Here is a 20,519-nt window from a genome sequence, read left to right on the forward strand (position 1 = left end):
CCCCAATGACTGGGGCACTCATCACCTCCTAGACCCAGGCAACCAGAGAAGAAGCTACCTCTCAGACAGCTAGCTCTGTCAGGAAAGAGAAAACGAAAGTGTCACCACACCCGACGTCGTGCGCAAGGCAGGACTGCCCCTGCTATGAGAAAAAGTGAATGTACAACACCTGTATGTTCCGTTACTGCATAACAACAGTCTATGAGACCAAAATAAATCTCACATGTAAAGCAGCATAAATCAAAGAAACACATTTGATTAATCCCCAATGTTCAATAACCTCCCTCAGGAGATATTAACCCCCGATTCTATAAAGATAAAAGGAGTCACACTGTGACGCTGTCTTCAGCAATATCAAAATAAGTAAAAATTGAAACGATCTTACCAGAATCCGTGCTGTGGAACAGAAACACAGCCTCTCAACTGTGACCGGCTTGTAGCATTGCTCCTGACATGGACTTAAGGGAAGAAAGCAGACAGTGAAACTCAACACTGGTTGCTTAAGGAGCTGTTAGCAGGCAGTCTGGATGGGTTCGCAGAAAGACTATCCCTGCATTTTCAGACTCTAACTTTCGTCAATGCTCTCACTGAGAGGCTGACAAGACTACTTAAAACTCCAGTTCCATAACGAAAGGCATATATCCCTCCTGAGGAACAACTCCGAAATCTTCTGACACTTCTCTGCCATCCTCCTGTGACGAAAGGTAAAGAATGACTTGGGGAAAGGGGAAGTGGGAGAGGAAATTTAAGCCTTTGGTTGGGGTGTCTTTGCCTCATCCTGGTGGCTAGGTTCAGTATTTCCCAACAGTAAGGAATGAAGTCGTGGACTCTCCTTATAGAAGAAGGAAAAATTAATAAGGAGAAGGGTGGTAGTGATAAAAAGCTCTGTTGTGTGGGGTGTTTTGCTTTTTTCTGTAGGACTGGACTTTTTATCCAATAAGCAATGGCTCATGGACTCTAACCATCATATAAAAGAAAACTGATTTCTATAAACTTTGAAAATTGTTACTGTACATGTGTCAAAATAATACAATTTCCCTAGAACTATATAAAAGCCAGACATCTTTAATATAAAACAAATAAATTTCAAATTTAAATCAGTATAGTCTAAAATCTATGTTATGTCAAATACATTAGCATCACTCAGATAAAAAATATTGTAGATTTTTGCAAACAGTGGTATAAAGATTCAGTGTGCTACAAGTATTTACAGCACATTTAAAAAAGGATACTAGCCAAAGTATTCATCCGGCTTTGTATGGACTTTAAAAATCCCCTCTGAGAAGTCATGTTTTCTTTTGTTGCCATTGCAATACTGGAAAATAAGATAACATTAGGGGCTGGGCGATATGGGGAAAAATGAATATCGCGATTTTGGGCATGAAATATCACAATTGCGATTTTTTAAAAATAACAAACATACATTTGTCAATAAAAATGCATTAAACTGTACAGAATCTTAAAGTACATATTTCTCATTTTTCAATACTGAAAGCATTAAAATACAAACAAAACTAGTTTAAATGAAACTAGCTGTAGGTACTTCTTGTACTTAAATAAAAGCTATAATGTACTTTTATTTATTGTATGTGTACACTTTAAAAAAAAAAAACAATGTAACTCAGAAAAAAAGCAAAATTAGATAAAACTCAACACAAAATCTATATATATATATATATATATATATATATATATATATATATATATATATATATATATATATATAAATAATATACACATACAGTACATAAACACACAATTATTATTAGTATATATATATATATATATGTGTGTGTGTGTGTGCGTGTATATATATATATATATATATATATATATATAATTTTTATATATATATATATATATATATATATATATATATATATATAATTTTTATATATATATATATATATATATAATTTTTATATATGTCTTCTTTTTTCAAACATTTGATCTTGACTGATAATGAGCCATGCTCCTGTCCAGGAAACCAAATACAGGCATATAGCAGTAGGGGTGGGGGGGCTGCTCCTTTCAAAAATGCTGTGCCTTGCTTATATCAAATAAATTGTAGATGCAGTTAACCCAGCAGCTAGCTAGCAGAGGGGACTGCGGTTTTAGCCTTTATAGCAGCCGTGGGGCTAACTGCATCTGCTATGTATTTGAGCCGAGAGCAGGAGATTGTGTGGGAGGTTCCATAATGATTACATAACCTAAGTTTCAGACTGCAGACGTCGCTAGGGGGAAATCTAAGTAAGTGGCTTTCCCTCCTCTTCATTTTCCTGCATGGGCTCTGCTTTTAGACATAGATTGATCGGCTGCTACTGAGATTGAAAACTGAACACGTTTGTAGAAAGTGAAAGTAAAAACATATATTATGCTTACATGATAATTTCCTTTCTTCTGATGGAAAGAGTCCACAGCTGCAATCCTTACTTTTGGGAATTAAGAACCTGGCCACCAGGAGGAGGCAAAGACAACCCAGCCAAAGGCTTAAATACTCCTCCCACTCCCCTCATCCCCCAGTCATTCTGCCGAGGAACAAGGAACAGTAGAAGAATTATCAGGGTGAAAGGTGCCAGAAGAATATAAGGACGTCCCACATAAAATTACGGGTGGGGAGCTGTGGACTCTTTCCATTAGAAGAAAAGGAAATTATCAGGTAAGCATAATTTATGTTTTTCTTCTTAAATGGAAAGAGTCCACAGCTGCATTTATTACTTTTTGGGAAAACAATACCCAAGCTATAGAGGACACTGAATGCCAAGATGGGAGGGTACATAGGTGGCCCATACTGTGGGCACCAAGCCTGAACCTCTACCCGAGAAAAAACACTGACCGCTTTGTCCGAAGCTGAGAAAATTTGAAAAGGAGAAAGCCCCATTGACACTGACTCACAGTTAGTCCAGAAGCCAAACTAGAGACCGCAAACAGACTTGACTGAGCCAACAGTTCTCCAGGAGACACCGTCCCCCAACAAACAGTCCTCCACCGCTCATCTCCACAAATGAAAGAGACATCAGCCGAAACCCCCAAGGGAACAAGGCAAGGGAGAACCAAGGAAACCGAAAGGTCCCCTAATACGAAAAAGAACACCTCCATGAGTGAGTCCAGCTCACAGAGGCCCAAAGGGGCTCAAACAGGGAAAGGAGGCCACGCCTATACCAAGCGAAACCCGGGATAAGACCGGGCACAGAGACAGAACAGACGTCTCTCCGACATCCTGCAAGTACGGATTGCAACTGAAAAAGCAAAGTACTCCCAGTGTCAAGAATAGCAAGGCATTTGACCATGAAAAAGTGTGTAATGCACCCAGGAGAGAACCCCAAGTTTGAAACACAGAGTCCAAAACAGGAAGACACAGAGGATACTTGCGAGGAAGAAGTCAAGCAAGAAACAGATCGCAAAAGCAACCCCCAGACAGAGGGCACGCTCCAGGCAACCTAAGTCACCGGACCTGCACACAGGTCGATAAAAAGGGGAACACAAACCTCAATTGAGGCCCCCCGACTGTGACCGAACGCAGCTCCATAGAACGCTCGGCCATCCTGACCCGCAGCCAGCTGGACCAACCCAGCCTCAGGGATCCAAAACAGGGGAACAAAGAATCCCAAAACAGCTACAGGAACGAGCATAAGGATAGCACAGCCATCCCCACAGAGTACAGGTACAAACAGACTCTGAAAACAGACAACAAGGCCATAGACCTAAGGATCTATCAAAATAAAGGCCCAACAAGTCTGCTTGGAGCCCCGGGGGAACCAATCCCACGTTTCTGCCTCCCATCCAGGAGAAGCCCCAAGCAAGGGCTCTATCTCCATAGGGAGGAGAATATCCCCTAAAGAAAAGGGATGATGCTGGAAGAGCAACAACTGTCCTCCATGGCTAATGGGAAGAGAAATTCCAAACACAGATATCCTAGAAAAGGACCCCCTACAAGTAGCTTGCCAAGCAGAGGCATAGCCAACCCATTCGCCTGCAGAGCAGGGAATCTACGGGAACACTGGCAAGCTAACCAGGGGAATGCAACCCTAAGGCACACCAGAAATTGAGCATCTAATGCCAGCAGCTGGGTATTAACCAACCACCCTTAAGGCTCAAGCCACACGGCTAACCACCAGAGGACAAGGGTCACTGTGGCAAAGAGTAAAAAATACTCCAAAATCCTGGCCAACCATGACTAGGTTAGGTAGATGGAGCAAGGACATAGCCCCAGTTCCCACTACCGTGGAACCCCCCGACCAGCTCTGAAATTTCAGATTCCAAAACCACCCAGACTGGGTCGGTAAAAAGGTCAAGCGAAGCCTCAGCAATTGGAAGTCTCAGGGAGAAAAACAGGTCCGGGCACCCAATAGTTCAGGCAAACCTTACCCAGAACTAAACACCCCAACTGGCCAAAAGGCCAGACACAAGGGTATGGATGCATATCCAGAAAATTCAGATAGCGAGAGAACTCGAAAGCCCCGACCAAAGGAAGGAACCACCCCAAGCTAAAGTCCAACGCTCCAGGGAGCAAGATTAGAAGTCGTATGAAGATACTTCTCAGAGCCTCAGGACGACCAAGCGATACCTCGAGGTCAAAGAAATCCTACTAACAGGACTAGTCTCCCTAACACCTCAGCACAAGCAGAGGACACAAGGAAGAGAAGGCACAAAGCCTACCCAGCTCCGGAGAACCCTGAGCTAAACAAAAATCCCCGCAGGGAACAACCATCACCCGGAAACACAGATCCCTAAAAGGAGATCCACTCACCTGGAGGCAATGGAAGAAGACCCAAAGGCCTCATATAACTTAGTGAAGAGTAAGATCTGCATCTAGATAAACTAGAAACAGCTTACGCGTACACCTGCAAGGTGTTAAGAGCTGCAACAGGTTTCAAACTGCAAACCTTCCGCATGCTATACAGCTAAGCTGTTGGATTAATCCCAAAAGGACAAATCCAGAGGCCTAGAAATGAAGGCCAACCCACTCAATAGCAGTAAGGGGAGAAAACTCTAAGTTCTGATGAAATCAGATGTCAGATAGAGTAACGCAGCGGAAAAACTCCCCTGCCCGGTCATTTATGACTGAAGGCTATAAGGACTGAAAAAAACAGAATTTATGTTTACCTGATAAATTACTTTCTCCAACGGTGTGTCCGGTCCACGGCGTCATCCTTACTTGTGGGATATTCTCTTCCCCAACAGGAAATGGCAAAGAGCCCAGCAAAGCTGGTCACATGATCCCTCCTAGGCTCCGCCTACCCCAGTCATTCGACCGACGTTAAGGAGGAATATTTGCATAGGAGAAACCATATGGTACCGTGGTGACTGTAGTTAAAGAAAATAAATTATCAGACCTGATTAAAAAAACCAGGGCGGGCCGTGGACCGGACACACCGTTGGAGAAAGTAATTTATCAGGTAAACATAAATTCTGTTTTCTCCAACATAGGTGTGTCCGGTCCACGGCGTCATCCTTACTTGTGGGAACCAATACCAAAGCTTTAGGACACGGATGAAGGGAGGGAGCAAATCAGGTCACCTAAATGGAAGGCACCACGGCTTGCAAAACCTTTCTCCCAAAAATAGCCTCAGAAGAAGCAAAAGTATCAAACTTGTAAAATTTGGTAAAAGTGTGCAGTGAAGACCAAGTCGCTGCCCTACATATCTGATCAACAGAAGCCTCGTTCTTGAAGGCCCATGTGGAAGCCACAGCCCTAGTGGAATGAGCTGTGATTCTTTCGGGAGGCTGCCGTCCGGCAGTCTCGTAAGCCAATCTGATGATGCTTTTAATCCAAAAAGAGAGAGAGGTAGAAGTTGCTTTTTGACCTCTCCTTTTACCGGAATAAACAACAAACAAGGAAGATGTTTGTCTAAAATCCTTTGTAGCATCTAAATAGAATTTTAGAGCGCGAACAACATCCAAATTGTGCAACAAACGTTCCTTCTTTGAAACTGGTTTCGGACACAGAGAAGGTACGATAATCTCCTGGTTAATGTTTTTGTTAGAAACAACTTTTGGAAGAAAACCAGGTTTAGTACGTAAAACCACCTTATCTGCATGGAACACCAGATATGATAATTCTGAAACTCTTCTAGCAGAAGAAATTGCAACTAAAAACAAAACTTTCCAAGATAATAACTTAATATCAACGGAATGCAAGGGTTCAAACGGAACCCCCTGAAAAACTGAAAGAACTAAATTGAGACTCCAAGGAGGAGTCAAAGGTTTGTAAACAGGCTTAATTCTAACCAGAGCCTGAACAAAGGCTTGAACATCTGGCACAGCGGCCAGCTTTTTGTGAAGTAACACAGACAAGGCAGAAATCTGTCCCTTCAGGGAACTTGCAGATAATCCTTTTTCCAATCCTTCTTGAAGGAAGGATAGAATCCTAGGAATCTTAACCTTGTCCCAAGGGAATCCTTTAGATTCACACCAACAGATATATTTTTTCCAAATTTTGTGGTAAATCTTTCTAGTTACAGGCTTTCTGGCCTGAACAAGAGTATCGATAACAGAATCTGAGAATCCTCGCTTCGATAAGATCAAGCGTTCAATCTCCAAGCAGTCAGCTGGAGTGAAACCAGATTCGGATGTTCGAACGGACCCTGAACAAGAAGGTCTCGTCTCAAAGGTAGCTTCCAAGGAGGAGCCGATGACATATTCACCAGATCTGCGTACCAAGTCCTGCGTGGCCACGCAGGAGCTATCAAGATCACCGACGCCCTCTCCTGATTGATCCTGGCTACCAGCCTGGGGATGAGAGGAAACGGCGGGAACACATAAGCTAGTTTGAAGGTCCAAGGTGCTACTAGTGCATCCACTAGAGCCGCCTTGGGATCCCTGGATCTGGACCCGTAGCAAGGAACTTTGAAGTTCTGACGAGAGGCCATCAGATCCATGTCTGGAATGCCCCACAGCTGAGTGACTTGGGCAAAGATTTCCGGATGGAGTTCCCACTCCCCCGGATGCAATGTCTGACGACTCAGAAAATCCGCTTCCCAATTTTCCACTCCTGGGATGTGGATAGCAGACAGGTGGCAGGAGTGAGACTCCGCCCATAGAATGATTTTGGTCACTTCTTCCATCGCCAGGGAACTCCTTGTTCCCCCCTGATGGTTGATGTACGCAACAGTTGTCATGTTGTCTGATTGAAACCGTATGAACTTGGCCCTCGCTAGCTGAGGCCAAGCCTTGAGAGCATTGAATATCGCTCTCAGTTCCAGAATATTTATCGGTAGAAGAGATTCTTCCCGAGACCAAAGACCCTGAGCTTTCAGGGATCCCCAGACCGCGCCCCAGCCCATCAGACTGACGTCGGTCGTGACAATGACCCACTCTGGTCTGCGGAATGTCATCCCTCGTGACAGGTTGTCCAGGGACAGCCACCAACGGAGTGAGTCTCTGGTCCTCTGATTTACTTGTATCTTCGGAGACAAGTCTGTATAGTCCCCATTCCACTGACTGAGCATGCACAGTTGTAATGGTCTTAGATGAATGCGTGCAAAAGGAACTATGTCCATTGCCGCTACCATCAACCCGATCACTTCCATGCACTGAGCTATGGAAGGAAGAGGAACGGAATGAAGTATCCGACAAGAGTCTAGAAGTTTTGTTTTTCTGGCCTCTGTCAGAAAAATCCTCATTTCTAAGGAGTCTATTATTGTTCCCAAGAAGGGAACCCTTGTTGACGGAGATAGAGAACTCTTTTCCACGTTCACTTTCCATCCGTGAGATCTGAGAAAGGCCAGGACAATGTCCGTGTGAGCCTTTGCTTGAGGAAGGGACGACGCTTGAATCAGAATGTCGTCCAAGTAAGGTACTACAGCAATGCCCCTTGGTCTTAGCACAGCTAGGAGGGACCCTAGTACCTTTGTGAAAATCCTTGGAGCAGTGGCTAATCCGAAAGGAAGCGCCACGAACTGGTAATGTTTGTCCAGGAATGCGAACCTCAGGAACCGATGATGTTCCTTGTGGATAGGAATATGTAGATACGCATCCTTTAAATCCACCGTGGTCATGAATTGACCTTCCTGGATGGAAGGAAGAATAGTTCGAATGGTTTCCATCTTGAACGATGGAACCTTGAGAAACTTGTTTAAGATCTTGAGATCTAAGATTGGTCTGAACGTTCCCTCTTTTTTGGGAACTATAAACAGATTGGAGTAGAACCCCATCCCTTGTTCTCTTAATGGAACGGGATGAATCACTCCCATTTTTAACAGGTCTTCTACACAATGTAAGAATGCCTGTCTTTTTATGTGGTCTGAAGACAACTGAGACCTGTGGAACCTCCCCCTTGGGGGAAGTCCCTTGAATTCCAGAAGATAACCTTGGGAGACTATTTCTAGCGCCCAAGGATCCAGAACATCTCTTGCCCAAGCCTGAGCGAAGAGAGAGAGTCTGCCCCCCACCAGATCCGGTCCCGGATCGGGGGCCAACATTTCATGCTGTCTTGGTAGCAGTGGCAGGTTTCTTGGCCTGCTTTCCCTTGTTCCAGCCTTGCATTGGTCTCCAAGCTGGCTTGGCTTGAGAAGTATTACCCTCTTGCTTAGAGGACGTAGCACTTTGGGCTGGTCCGTTTCTACGAAAGGGACGAAAATTAGGTTTATTTTTTGCCTTGAAAGGCCGATCCTGAGGAAGGGCGTGGCCCTTACCCCCAGTGATATCCGAGATAATCTCTTTCAAGTCAGGGCCAAACAGCGTTTTCCCCTTGAAAGGAATGTTAAGTAACTTGTTCTTGGAAGACGCATCAGCCGACCAAGATTTCAACCAAAGCGCTCTGCGCGCCACAATAGCAAACCCAGAATTCTTAGCCGCTAACCTAGCCAATTGCAAAGTGGCGTCTAGGGTGAAAGAATTAGCCAATTTGAGAGCATTGATTCTGTCCATAATCTCCTCATAAGGAGGAGAATCACTGTCGACCGCCTTTATCAGCTCATCGAACCAGAAACATGCGGCTGTAGCGACAGGGACAATGCATGAAATTGGTTGTAGAAGGTAACCCTGCTGAACAAACATCTTTTTAAGCAAACCTTCTAATTTTTTATCCATAGGATCTTTGAAAGCACAACTATCCTCTATGGGTATAGTGGTGCGTTTGTTTAAAGTGGAAACCGCTCCCTCGACCTTGGGGACTGTCTGCCATAAGTCCTTTCTGGGGTCGACCATAGGAAACAATTTTTTAAATATGGGGGGAGGGACGAAAGGAATACCGGGCCTTTCCCATTCTTTATTAACAATGTCCGCCACCCGCTTGGGTATAGGAAAAGCTTCTGGGAGCCCCGGCACCTCTAGGAACTTGTCCATTTTACATAGTTTCTCTGGGATGACCAACTTGTCACAATCATCCAGAGTGGATAATACCTCCTTAAGCAGAATGCGGAGATGTTCCAACTTAAATTTAAATGCAATCACATCAGGCTCAGCTTGTTGAGAAATGTTCCCTGAATCAGTAATTTCTCCCTCAGACAAAACCTCCCTGGCCCCATCAGACTGAGTTAGGGGCCCTTCAGAAATATTAATATCAGCGTCGTCATGCTCTTCAGTATCTAAAACAGAGCAGTCGCGCTTACGCTGATAAGTGTTCATTTTGGCTAAAATGTTTTTGACAGAATTATCCATTACAGCCGTTAATTGTTGCATAGTAAGGAGTATTGGCGCGCTAGATGTACTAGGGGCCTCCTGAGTGGGCAAGACTCGTGTAGACGAAGGAGGGAATGATGCAGTACCATGCTTACTCCCCTCACTTGAGGAATCATCTTGGGCATCATTGTCATTGTCACATAAATCACATTTATTTAAATGAATAGGAATTCTGGCTTCCCCACATTCAGAACACAGTCTATATGGTAGTTCAGACATGTTAAACAGGCATAAACTTGATAACAAGTACAAAAAACGTTTTAAAATAAAACCGTTACTGTCACTTTAAATTTTAAACTGAACACACTTTATTACTGCAAATGCGAAAAAACATGAAGGAATTGTTCAAAATTCACCAAATTTTCACCACAGTGTCTTAAAGCCTTAAAAGTATTGCACACCAAATTTGGAAGCTTTAACCCTTAAAATAACGGAACCGGAGCCGTTTTGAACTTTAACCCCTTACAGTCCCTGGTATCTGCTTTGCTGAGACCCAACCAAGCCCCAAGGGGAATACGATACCAAATGACGCCTTCAGAAGTCTTTTCTAAGTATCAGAGCTCCTCTCACATGCGACTGCATGCCATGCCTCTCAAAAACAAGTGCGCAACACCGGCGCGAAAATGAGGCTCTGCCTATGCTTTGGGAAAGCCCCTAAAGAATAAGGTGTCTAAAACAGTGCCTGCCGATATTATTATATCAAAATACCCAGATAAAATGATTCCTCAAGGCTAAATATGTGTTAATAATCAATCGATTTAGCCCAAAAAAAGTCTACAGTCTTAATAAGCCCTTTTTGAAGCCCTTATTTACAATCGTAATAAACATGGCTTACCGGATCCCAGAGGGAAAATGACAGCTTCCAGCATTACATCGTCTTGTTAGAATGTGTCAAACCTCAAGCAGCAAGAGACTGCTCACTGTTCCCCCAACTGAAGTTAATTGCTCTCAACAGTCCTGTGTGGAACAGCCATGGATTTTAGTGACGGTTGCTAAAATCATTTTCCTCATACAAACAGAAATCTTCATCTCTTTTCTGTTTCTGAGTAAATAGTACATACCAGCACTATTTCAAAATAACAAACTCTTGATTGAATAATAAAAACTACAGTTAAACACTAAAAAACTCTAAGCCATCTCCGTGGAGATGTTGCCTGTACAACGGCAAAGAGAATGACTGGGGTAGGCGGAGCCTAGGAGGGATCATGTGACCAGCTTTGCTGGGCTCTTTGCCATTTCCTGTTGGGGAAGAGAATATCCCACAAGTAAGGATGACGCCGTGGACCGGACACACCTATGTTGGAGAAATCCTTACCCCCTCACGGACCCACAGGTCCTCTTGAATGCTTAGCTTAACATGAAAACAAACCATGATAACCTGAGCACTCAGCGCTTCAACCGAACCAGCCAAGCAGAACAGCGCCATGTGTCTAAACAGCTGCAAGACCGAATGAACCCGACAGGACCAGCCTGCACCTAGGGCCTCAACCGACAGGCTGCAGAAATACTCCCTTGTAGGGGAAGAAACAGAAAACAGACATTTGTAACAGAGGAATAACAGGTCCGGGCAACTTCCAAAGAAGTAATCAAGAGTATCAAAACCCGGAGGTTAACGCCCAAAAAGACACAAGCCTACCCGCAGGACCAGCCAAACGGAGACTTATCTCAAAAAAATGGGAAAGATCTCAAACAAATGACAATCAGGAGATCCCCACATGTCTAATGAGGTGCAACATTCAAAGTATCAGACTAAATTTCCCCGTAGCTGATAACGATAGGGTCATTCAATAACTGAAAAACATGTCTGAGCAACACACGAAGGCACGCAATCCTGTAACGGAAGGCACAACACTCAGGGAAAGATACCCCCGCGGGGAACTGTAGAGGCCTTCCCCAAGGCGGAAGACCCGGGACAATAGGATCTGTGTTTCCGGGTGATGGTTGTTCCCTGCGGGGATTTTTGATTAGCTCAGGGTTCTCCGGAGCTGGGTAGGCTTTGTGCCTTCTCTTCCTTGTGTCCTCTGCTTGTGCGGAGGTGTTAGGGAGACTAGTCCTGTTAGTAGGATTTCTTTGACCTCGAGGTATCTCTTGGTCGTCCTGAGGCTCTGAGAAGTATCTTCATACGACTTCTAATTTTGCTCCCTGGAGCGTTGGACTTTAGCTAGGGGTGGTTCCTTCCTTTGGTCGGGGCTTTCGAGTTCTCGCGCTATCTGGATTTTCTGGATATGCATCCATAACCTTGTGTCTGGCCTTTTGGCCAGTTGGGGTGTTTAGTTCTGGGTAAGTAGAGATAAAAAGAAAAAGGCGCAGAGGGGCGAGACTCAAGTGAAGGCGTTTAATAGCAAAATATGACACACATACAATTTATGCACTTACTAGATACAAGTTTAAAAGCTGCAAAATAGAAGGAGCGTGGGTAGTTCAGTTTATACTCCTCTCACTGTCGGCTCGTTGTAATTGCCGTACACCGCTATACCAGAAGTGACTGACAGGTTAATCCGGATACCTTGTCAGTAAAGTCCGTGGCTTGTATGAGAGTTAGGGAACAGTACCCTTAACGCATCCGACTATGTTGTCAGTCTGTGTTTCCTGACGCGTTTCCCCCGGTCAGCGGCCGGGCTTCTTCAAGAGGATCTATAACGGATACAATGAAACAGGCGCTCTTTCTATTTAAACAAAAGCGGACCAATTGGAGCTCTAGGGTGTGTATGTGAGCTCCTATTGGATTGCTCCATAGTTCTCATATCATTACAAACATATGGACGCTGATGCATATATAATATAAAACGACAAAACATACTTCAATTGATAAAGGACAATAAAAATTACAATATAAATAACCATATATAAATACAAAGATAAAAAATATTTTTAAAACAATTGTTTGAAGTGATAGTATTTCGATCTTATCGATATTGGGAAACTTTTGGTTTTATCGCCGTGGGCAACTTTTCTTAAGACCTATTGAATTGTTGTGGTTTCTATTGCTTTAAATGAGTATGTGATAATTATACTCTGGGCTAGCTCACTCTCCTAAATCTAAATGGTCATATTGAGCACTGCTTTCCTTAACTAAAAATTGATGCCAGTCATTAAATTGTTGAAATAAATATGTGCTTTATACTATTTGTTGTAGGACAAATGTGGATTAAAAGGTTTCTTTTTTACAGTACCTATTAACTTAATGCTTTAGACCTCAAAATTAATTTTTAAAATTGATTTTAAAAAATAGATATGATATATACTTTTATTTTATAAATATAACCTATAATTGTTATTAAGATTGTTTATTTAAATTATGGAAAGAAGTTCAGATAAATAATTTATAAACAAAACAATTTCTACATACTATTTATTTACATGAAGGCTGCTACATCGATATCTATATTCATACCTAATGGTTGGAGTGTTTTTAATTTGTATATCCATTTTGTTTCAAGCTTCCTTAATTCAAGTAGCCTATTGGGTTTAGATGGGGGTACCCAATCTATAACTTGTATTCTTAAAGAACTAGGACTACTCCCATGGCACTCTGAAAAGTGCCTGGGTACACTATGTTTAAGTAATTTTTCTTTTATATTATGGGTAAGGTTTGCCTGAACTATTGGGTGCCCGGACCTGTTTTTCTCCCTGAGACTTCCAGTTGCTGAGGCTTCGCTTGACACAAGCACAACTCAAATAAACGTCTGGACTCTGCAGACGAACAATCGCTAACATTATGTGGAAGCGAAAACGTGCTGCAACCTCCGGGGGAAACACACCAACCCGCATGGAGGAACCATAAACTGGGTTACCCGCATGTGCATAAGTATGATTTGGTAGGGAACTCGCCTCTCTGCGGACAGGACCCCTAGAAGCGGATGGCTCAGCAGTCCCCCGATTCCCCGAGCCCCAGGAACCAGGCACTCTTAAATGGCATACAGAACAAAACTGGTTGACAGGCGTCAACGAGGCCACTCCGGATTCATCACCGGACACAGAATCTGAAATCAAAATAGTCTCAGTCTCAGAATCCTCTGTAACTGAATCTGAAATTAACACAGTCTCAGCATCAGAATAATCCATAACAGGAGAGGATATTTCAATATGGATTAAAGTAGTAAAAACTACAACGGCACCTGACACCCCCAATGGATGGGGCACTCACCACCTCCTATGACCAGACCCCTGCGGACTAGAACATTTTCCTTCGCCTCGCGGTCGGGAATGCGGAAATGGAAAAACGGTCCAAAACAAGCGCACCCAACCAAAAGGCAGCATCACTTCCAAATGCCTCAAAGATTAAAAATTCTGAAACTTCTCTGCCATCCTTCTGGGACAAAAGGCAAAGGATGACTGGGGGATGAGGGGAGTGGGAGGAGTATTTAAGCCTTTGGCTGGGTTGTCTTTGCCTCCTCCTTTTGGCCAGGTTATTAATTCTCAAAAGTAATGAATGCAGCTATGGACTCTTTCCCTTTAAGAAGAAAACAGCCATTTTACAAATGTGTGCTAAAAGCAACCACTAGATGGAGCTGGTTTGCAAGAAATCACATACAAATCAATGCAGTACTGCCACATACGAGGATTTTTTTTTTTATCAAAAAATCACATACTCCCACGATTTGAAATCGCATCATGTGATTAATCGTGTAGCCCTAGATAACATAATATATATATATATATATATATATATATATAAATATATAAACTGTTGACAGCAGGGTGGTTTTAATTTAAATCACAATTGAAATTGCTAGTCAGTAAGAACTATTTAAAATATAAATTATGCTTACCTGATCATTTTCTTTTCATCCGATGGAAAGAGTCCACAGCTGCATTCATTACTTTTGGGAAATAACAACCTGGCCACCAGGAGGAGGCAAAGACACCCCAGTCAAAGGCTTAAATACTCCTCCCACTTCCCTCATCCCTCAGTCATTCTGCCGAGGAACAAGGAACAGTAGAAGAAATATCTAGGTGAAAAGGTGCCAGAAGAATAAAAAACAAAGTCGCCCAACATAAAAAAAGACGGATGGGGAGCTGTGGACTCTTTCCTTCGGAAGAAAAGAAAATGATCAGGTAAGCATTATTTATGTTTTTCTTCCAAAATGGAGTCCACAGCTGCATTCATTACTTTTGGGAAAACAATACCCAAGCTATAGAGGACACTGAATGCCAAAAGGGGAGGGAACAATACTCGGCCCATTCTGAGGGCACCCATACCCAACAAAAACACCCGCTTTGTCCGAAGCCGAGAAAACAAAAAGGGAAAAGGCCCCAAGGACACTGATCAGCAGATAGCCCGGAAGCCTAACTAGAGACCGCAACATCAGACACAACGGAGTCAACAGTCCTCCAGAAGACACCGTCGCCCAACAGTCGGTCCCCCACCACACACCCTTTACTAGCGAAGGACAACCCAACAAAACTCCCAAAGGAATAAGGCAAGTAAGAACCAAATGGGAACCGAAAGGTTACCACAAACTCCATAAAAAGGAAAAACTCCCATCAAACCAAGCTCACAAGACCTAAATGGGTCCTGACAACAAGGGGAGGCAACGCCCAATCCAAACAGAAACCACAAGGTTTAGAACCAGTAGCAGAACAGAGAAAAAAGTCTCCCAACATCCTGCAAGAATTGGAACAGCTAGCTAGCACTCGATCAAGGAGCAAACAGCTGTAGCTGGTTTCAAAGAGCAACCCTTCACTTGCCAGGCAGCAAGTCAACCAGCGCCTAAGAACAACTGAAAATGGAGACCAAACATCATTCGAACTCGGAACCCTGAGAAATTCAGCCAAAATTACATGTAGCAGACCCAGACAAAGGTAAACACCTGAGTCAAGAATACGCAGCCATCTTCAGGATGACACAGAAGAATACTTGCTAAAAGCGACTACCAAAATGTAGAGTGCTAAACCTCCACTACAGAAGGCACACTCTAGGCAACCGAAACCGCCAGACCTACACATAGGTCTCGAAAATAAAAAGGAGAACCCAGAACCTCAATGAGGACCAATGCGCCCCCAAGATTAGAGAGCAATGGATCTCAGGACCTACCTCCAGCCGGGCCAGCCTAAGCATCAGCAGGTCTGAAACCAGGAGACCAGAAAAACCCCAGGCTCAAACAACAAGCAGAAAATAAAAAAACGGCACAGCCATTACAATAGTGCTCGGGCACCAACCTGAATACCACATGGAGACTGTCGACAAGGCCGTAGACCTAGAGATCTAGCTAAAGGCCCAACATAGACTCAAAGTGGAGCCAGCAACTCTCCAAATGGACAGAACAACCCAGAGAGCGTACCTCTCTCCGAAAAAGGTTAACCCGTCTGTCCTAACCTCCTGAAGCCAGGAGAAGTCCTAAGATAGGGACCACACTTCACTTCCGAAAGAAGGATATAAGACAAAGGGGGGCTGGCAAACGGGCCGGAAAGGCAGAGCATCTGCCCCCAGGACACAGCCATAGGTTGAACTGAGAGAACAAATCTCCAACGCCCTAACCTGGAAGGAATCCCCTGAAGAATTTAACTGGCTAGCACACAGACAACAGGGGTTCTACAGTGAAGGCCAAAGGTAAACCCAGGGGGCATCGGCACCCAGAAAAACCTGGTCAACAGAACCAGTTCAACTAAACAACCAAAGGACACCGCCCAAGTTTCCTGGAACTGGGGAACCCCGGACAAGTTCTAGATCCTAACAGTCCGGTACAACCTGCAACGGGAGCCACAAAGGAAATGCTGAGAAAAACCTCAGCCACCGGAAGAATCAGAGAGAGGAGAGGTCCGAGCCCCCAAATAACAAGAACCCGGAAACTGAAATCCCCCATCTGATAAAAAAATCAGAGCCCCGGGAGATACCATACCATATCCAAAATAAAATGGACAATGAGAAATTGGATATCAGGAGGCAATTGCTGTATGGCTTTTTTCCCTGTATCCAGTGTAAGGCATGCTCTTTTAGTAATAAAATACAACATGTAATATCAACAGTAACAAAAAAGGAATTTGTAATTAGAGATATCATAAGACGCACGGACAAAAATGTAGTATATTTGATCAAATGTCCGTGCAAAAAGCAGTATTTAGGAGAGACCTCGCGTCCACTGAGGGATAGAATAAGAGAACACCTGCTGAATATTGAACATGGATTTGAGGGACATCTGTTATCCAGGCATTTTAAGGAATTTAATCAACAAAGTACAAAGGGTTTTAAATATTGGGGTCTTAGAAAAATAAAGGTTGATTGGTGGGGAGGGAATCTTTCTAATAAGCTATTGAGAACTGAGGACAAATTAATATTTAATTTTAAAACATTACAACCAATGGGCCTTAATGCAGAATTAGATTTAATCACTATATTTTAACCCCATTTTGAAATACTATACTTCTTTTCCCAATCAGGAAATAACATATTTTTAATAACTTTTAGAATATGATTTTTATTAAATTCCACCTCTATTATAAAGCTTTTAGAAATGTATTATATATTGACAATCTTTTTATTACTATGATACCCATTTTCTCCAGTATTAAACTTTTTTTAATCTAATATGCATTTTTACTACCACGTACTTTTTTCAAATAGAAACCAGTTTTAATATAGTTATAGATTTATTTGTATTCTATTTGTATTTGTGTAAGATTTAAATAGTTTTTATTATGGGTTTTATTCAGTTATAATACTGTTTGCAAAAAGAAATAAGAAACATCAGACTGTCCCTTTAAAAATAAAATGGTGCCGAAGACTGCCCCTTTTAACAGAAACATAGATATAAAAAGAGGATTAAACCAGCACAGGTCCATCTTGAAAAAAGCTTACTAGCTGAAACGCGTTGATGGGATTTGACCTGTGCCGTGTTTGTGTCTTATGAATATAAGCACAAGGATTCAATCAAAATAACTTTTATTTGTGCACTTTTTTCAAAAAGATAAACAGTATCTTTCTATATTTACTCCCATGAGTACTCTAGGATATTGAGTGTGTAAAAGGCTGAATCTGCTAAAGGCTAAACAGTCACTAGTTTGGAATACACAGTGTACCAATACACAGCTGATTTACAGTTCCAAAACACCAGGAATCTGCAAGTCTAATTGGAGGATCAAGTCACATGCCTAGCAAGTCACGTGGGCAGCACTGAAGGGCAGAGTGCTTTGGATGCACGCCGAAGTTCACGGACAGCTAAACAGACCGCTCCAAAGATTTGACAGAGAAACCTGAAATACAGGCTACGGATTCCAGTAAATCATAGATATAACTATTAATAGCCCATAGCCTGCATTCTTGAGAAAGAAGCAGGAATTTGAACTATCGCACTGTGTGGAGACAAACTGCTTTCCCCTAACACTGCTGCATATATGAAGATCTTAGCACTTTTTAACACTTTGCACATCTATATCAAGGAATAAATAACCAAAAACAACAAACTGTGAGAAGGACTATGCCTTTTTTTTATATCACCGGTGGTTATTCATTTAGGCCTTTTATTTAGGATTTTAGCGCACAACAATTTTTATTTAAAAATGTTTCTACTTGTTCGTGGTAATTTTTGTTTTTTTTTTAAGTTTATGATAACCATTAAATCTGTTAACTATTATACTATATATTTTATCAATTGATTTTATTATTTATATGAATTGCGTACAGATACTTTGATGTAACTGGTATTGTGGTTAATTTGTTCTATAGTTTTTTTCTATAGAATATTTAGATCTGGGCTGTTTATGCACTCTATTTTGTCGCAATATATTAAGAGATAAGGGATATATCTCTTATTAGAGTTGTTTTTATTGGGTTATTTTTGTATTCATTACATATTATATTTGTGTTGAACGAGAGAAATTTGCAAGTCCTGACCAGAAGACGAGACTACCCCTTGCCGGAGTCCAATGCTCCAAGGAGCTAAGGAAGCAAGACCGAACAAGGTCACTAGAGCCCTAGGCGCAATAGCCACACTACGACCAAGAACAAGACCTCGAGGACAAAGTCACGTGAACAAGGCTAGTCTCCACCTCACCCCCAAAAAAATCAAAGGGGAAGATGAAAGAAGGATGCGAAACATCCCCCAGCTCCAGGGAAGAAACCTAAACAGAGCTCAAGGAGACCACGCTGCCCCTGTCCCTACAAAGGAACCAACTCTTGAAGGGAACCAGGTCCCCCTTAGGAATCCGAAGAACGGACAAAGTCCGAAAGGTCTCAAGAAGAGAACCACAGCAGGAACAAGTCCAAGGACAATTCCAGAGCCTCAGAAGGCAAACCGCTCAAACCAGCGGTAAGGAGGAGCTAAGCCCCAATCCTCCCAAGAGAGAAAAACATAATTTATGCTTACCTGATAAATTTATTTCTCTTGTAGTGTATTCAGTCCACGGATCATCCATTACTTATGGGATATATTCCATCCCCAACAGGAAGTTGCAAGAGGATCACCCAAAGCAGAGCTGCTATATAGCTCCTCCCCTCCACGTCATATCCAGTCATTCGACCGAAACAAGACAAGAAAGGAGAAACCATAGGGAGCAGTGGTGACTGGAGTTCTAATTAAAATTTGGATCTGCCTTAAAAAAGACAGGGCGGGCCGTGGAGTGAATACACTACAAGAGAAATAAATTTATCAGGTAAGCATAAATTATCTTTTCTCTTGTTAAAGTGAATGTAAATTTTGATGCTAAAGTGCCCGGTTTTTAAAACTTTGATTAAAAACAGGGGCACTTTAATTCATCAATATTTTCATTTCACTCCTGTTGTGAAAATAAACTTACTTTTTAATCTTCACAGCAGCTCCAGCTTCCTCCACCTTTTTCAAAGCCTCTTCCTGGGTCTAAAATGAGGTATCTGATTCACTGCTGTGATTGGAGGAAGCCAGACACTGAATCCCCCGGGGGGGAATCTGTGATTGGAGGATGACCTATCAATCATTTCTGACATCAGAAATGGCTTGTGAGACCGGAGGAAGCAGCAGCTGCTGTGTAGTTTAAAAGGTAAGTTTTTTGTCACAACAGGAGTGAAATGTAAATTTTGATGAATTAAAGTGCCCCTGATTTTAATCAAAGTTTTAAAAACCGGGCACTTAAACATCAAAATTTACATTCACTTTAAGTGTATTCAGTCCACGGATCATCCATTAATTATGGGATACCAATACCAAAGCTAAAGTACACGGATGATGGGAGGGACAAGGCAGGAACTTAAACGGAAGGAACCACTGCCTGTAGAACCTTTCTCCCAAAAACAGCCTCCGAAGAAGCAAAAGTGTCAAATTTGTAAAATTTTGAAAAAGTGTGAAGCGAAGACCAAGTTGCAGCCTTGCAAATCTGTTCAACAGAGGCCTCATTCTTAAAGGCCCAGGTGGAAGCCACAGCTCTAGTGGAATGAGCTGTAATTCTTTCAGGGGGCTGCTGTCCAGCAGTCTCATAGGCTAAACGTATTATGCTACGAAGCCAAAAAGAGAGAGAGAGGTTGCCGAAGCTTTTTGACCTCTCCTCTGTCCAGAGTACACGACAAACAGGGAAGAAGTTTGACGAAAATCTTTAGTTGCCTGTAAATAGAACTTCAGGGCACGGACTACGTCCAGATTATGCAAAAGTCGTTCCTTCTTTGAAGGAGGATTAGGACATAATGATGGAACAACAATCTCCTGATTGATATTCCTGTTAGAAACTACCTTAGGTAAAAACCCAGGTTTAGTATGCAGAACTACCTTGTCTGAATGGAAAATCAGGTAAGGAGAATCACAATGTAAGGCAGATAACTCTGAGACTCTTCGAGCCGAGGAAATAGCCATCAAAAACAGAACTTTCCAAGATAAAAGCTTAATATCAATGGAATGAAGGGGTTCAAACGGAACCCCTTGAAGAACTTTAAGAACCAAGTTTAAGCTCCACGGAGGAGCAACAGTCTTAAACACAGGCTTAATCCTAGC

The 20,519-nt window shown here is 42.6% G+C and overlaps 1 protein-coding gene across 2 annotated transcripts in view; it reads right to left on the reverse strand.

Moving 5' to 3' along the window:
• GOSR1 (golgi SNAP receptor complex member 1) overlaps positions 1-20,519 on the reverse strand; it is a 322,620-nt gene that overhangs the window by 32,939 nt on the left and 269,162 nt on the right. For both annotated transcript variants that reach the window (XM_053706135.1, XM_053706134.1), the window contains exon 8: positions 1,233-1,315. In XM_053706135.1, the coding sequence (XP_053562110.1) occupies positions 1,233-1,315 (83 nt within the window). The remainder of the gene's footprint in view (positions 1-1,232; positions 1,316-20,519) is intronic.

The sequence above is a fragment of the Bombina bombina genome, chromosome 3 (assembly GCF_027579735.1).
Source record: "Bombina bombina isolate aBomBom1 chromosome 3, aBomBom1.pri, whole genome shotgun sequence".
NCBI lineage: Eukaryota > Metazoa > Chordata > Amphibia > Anura > Bombinatoridae > Bombina > Bombina bombina.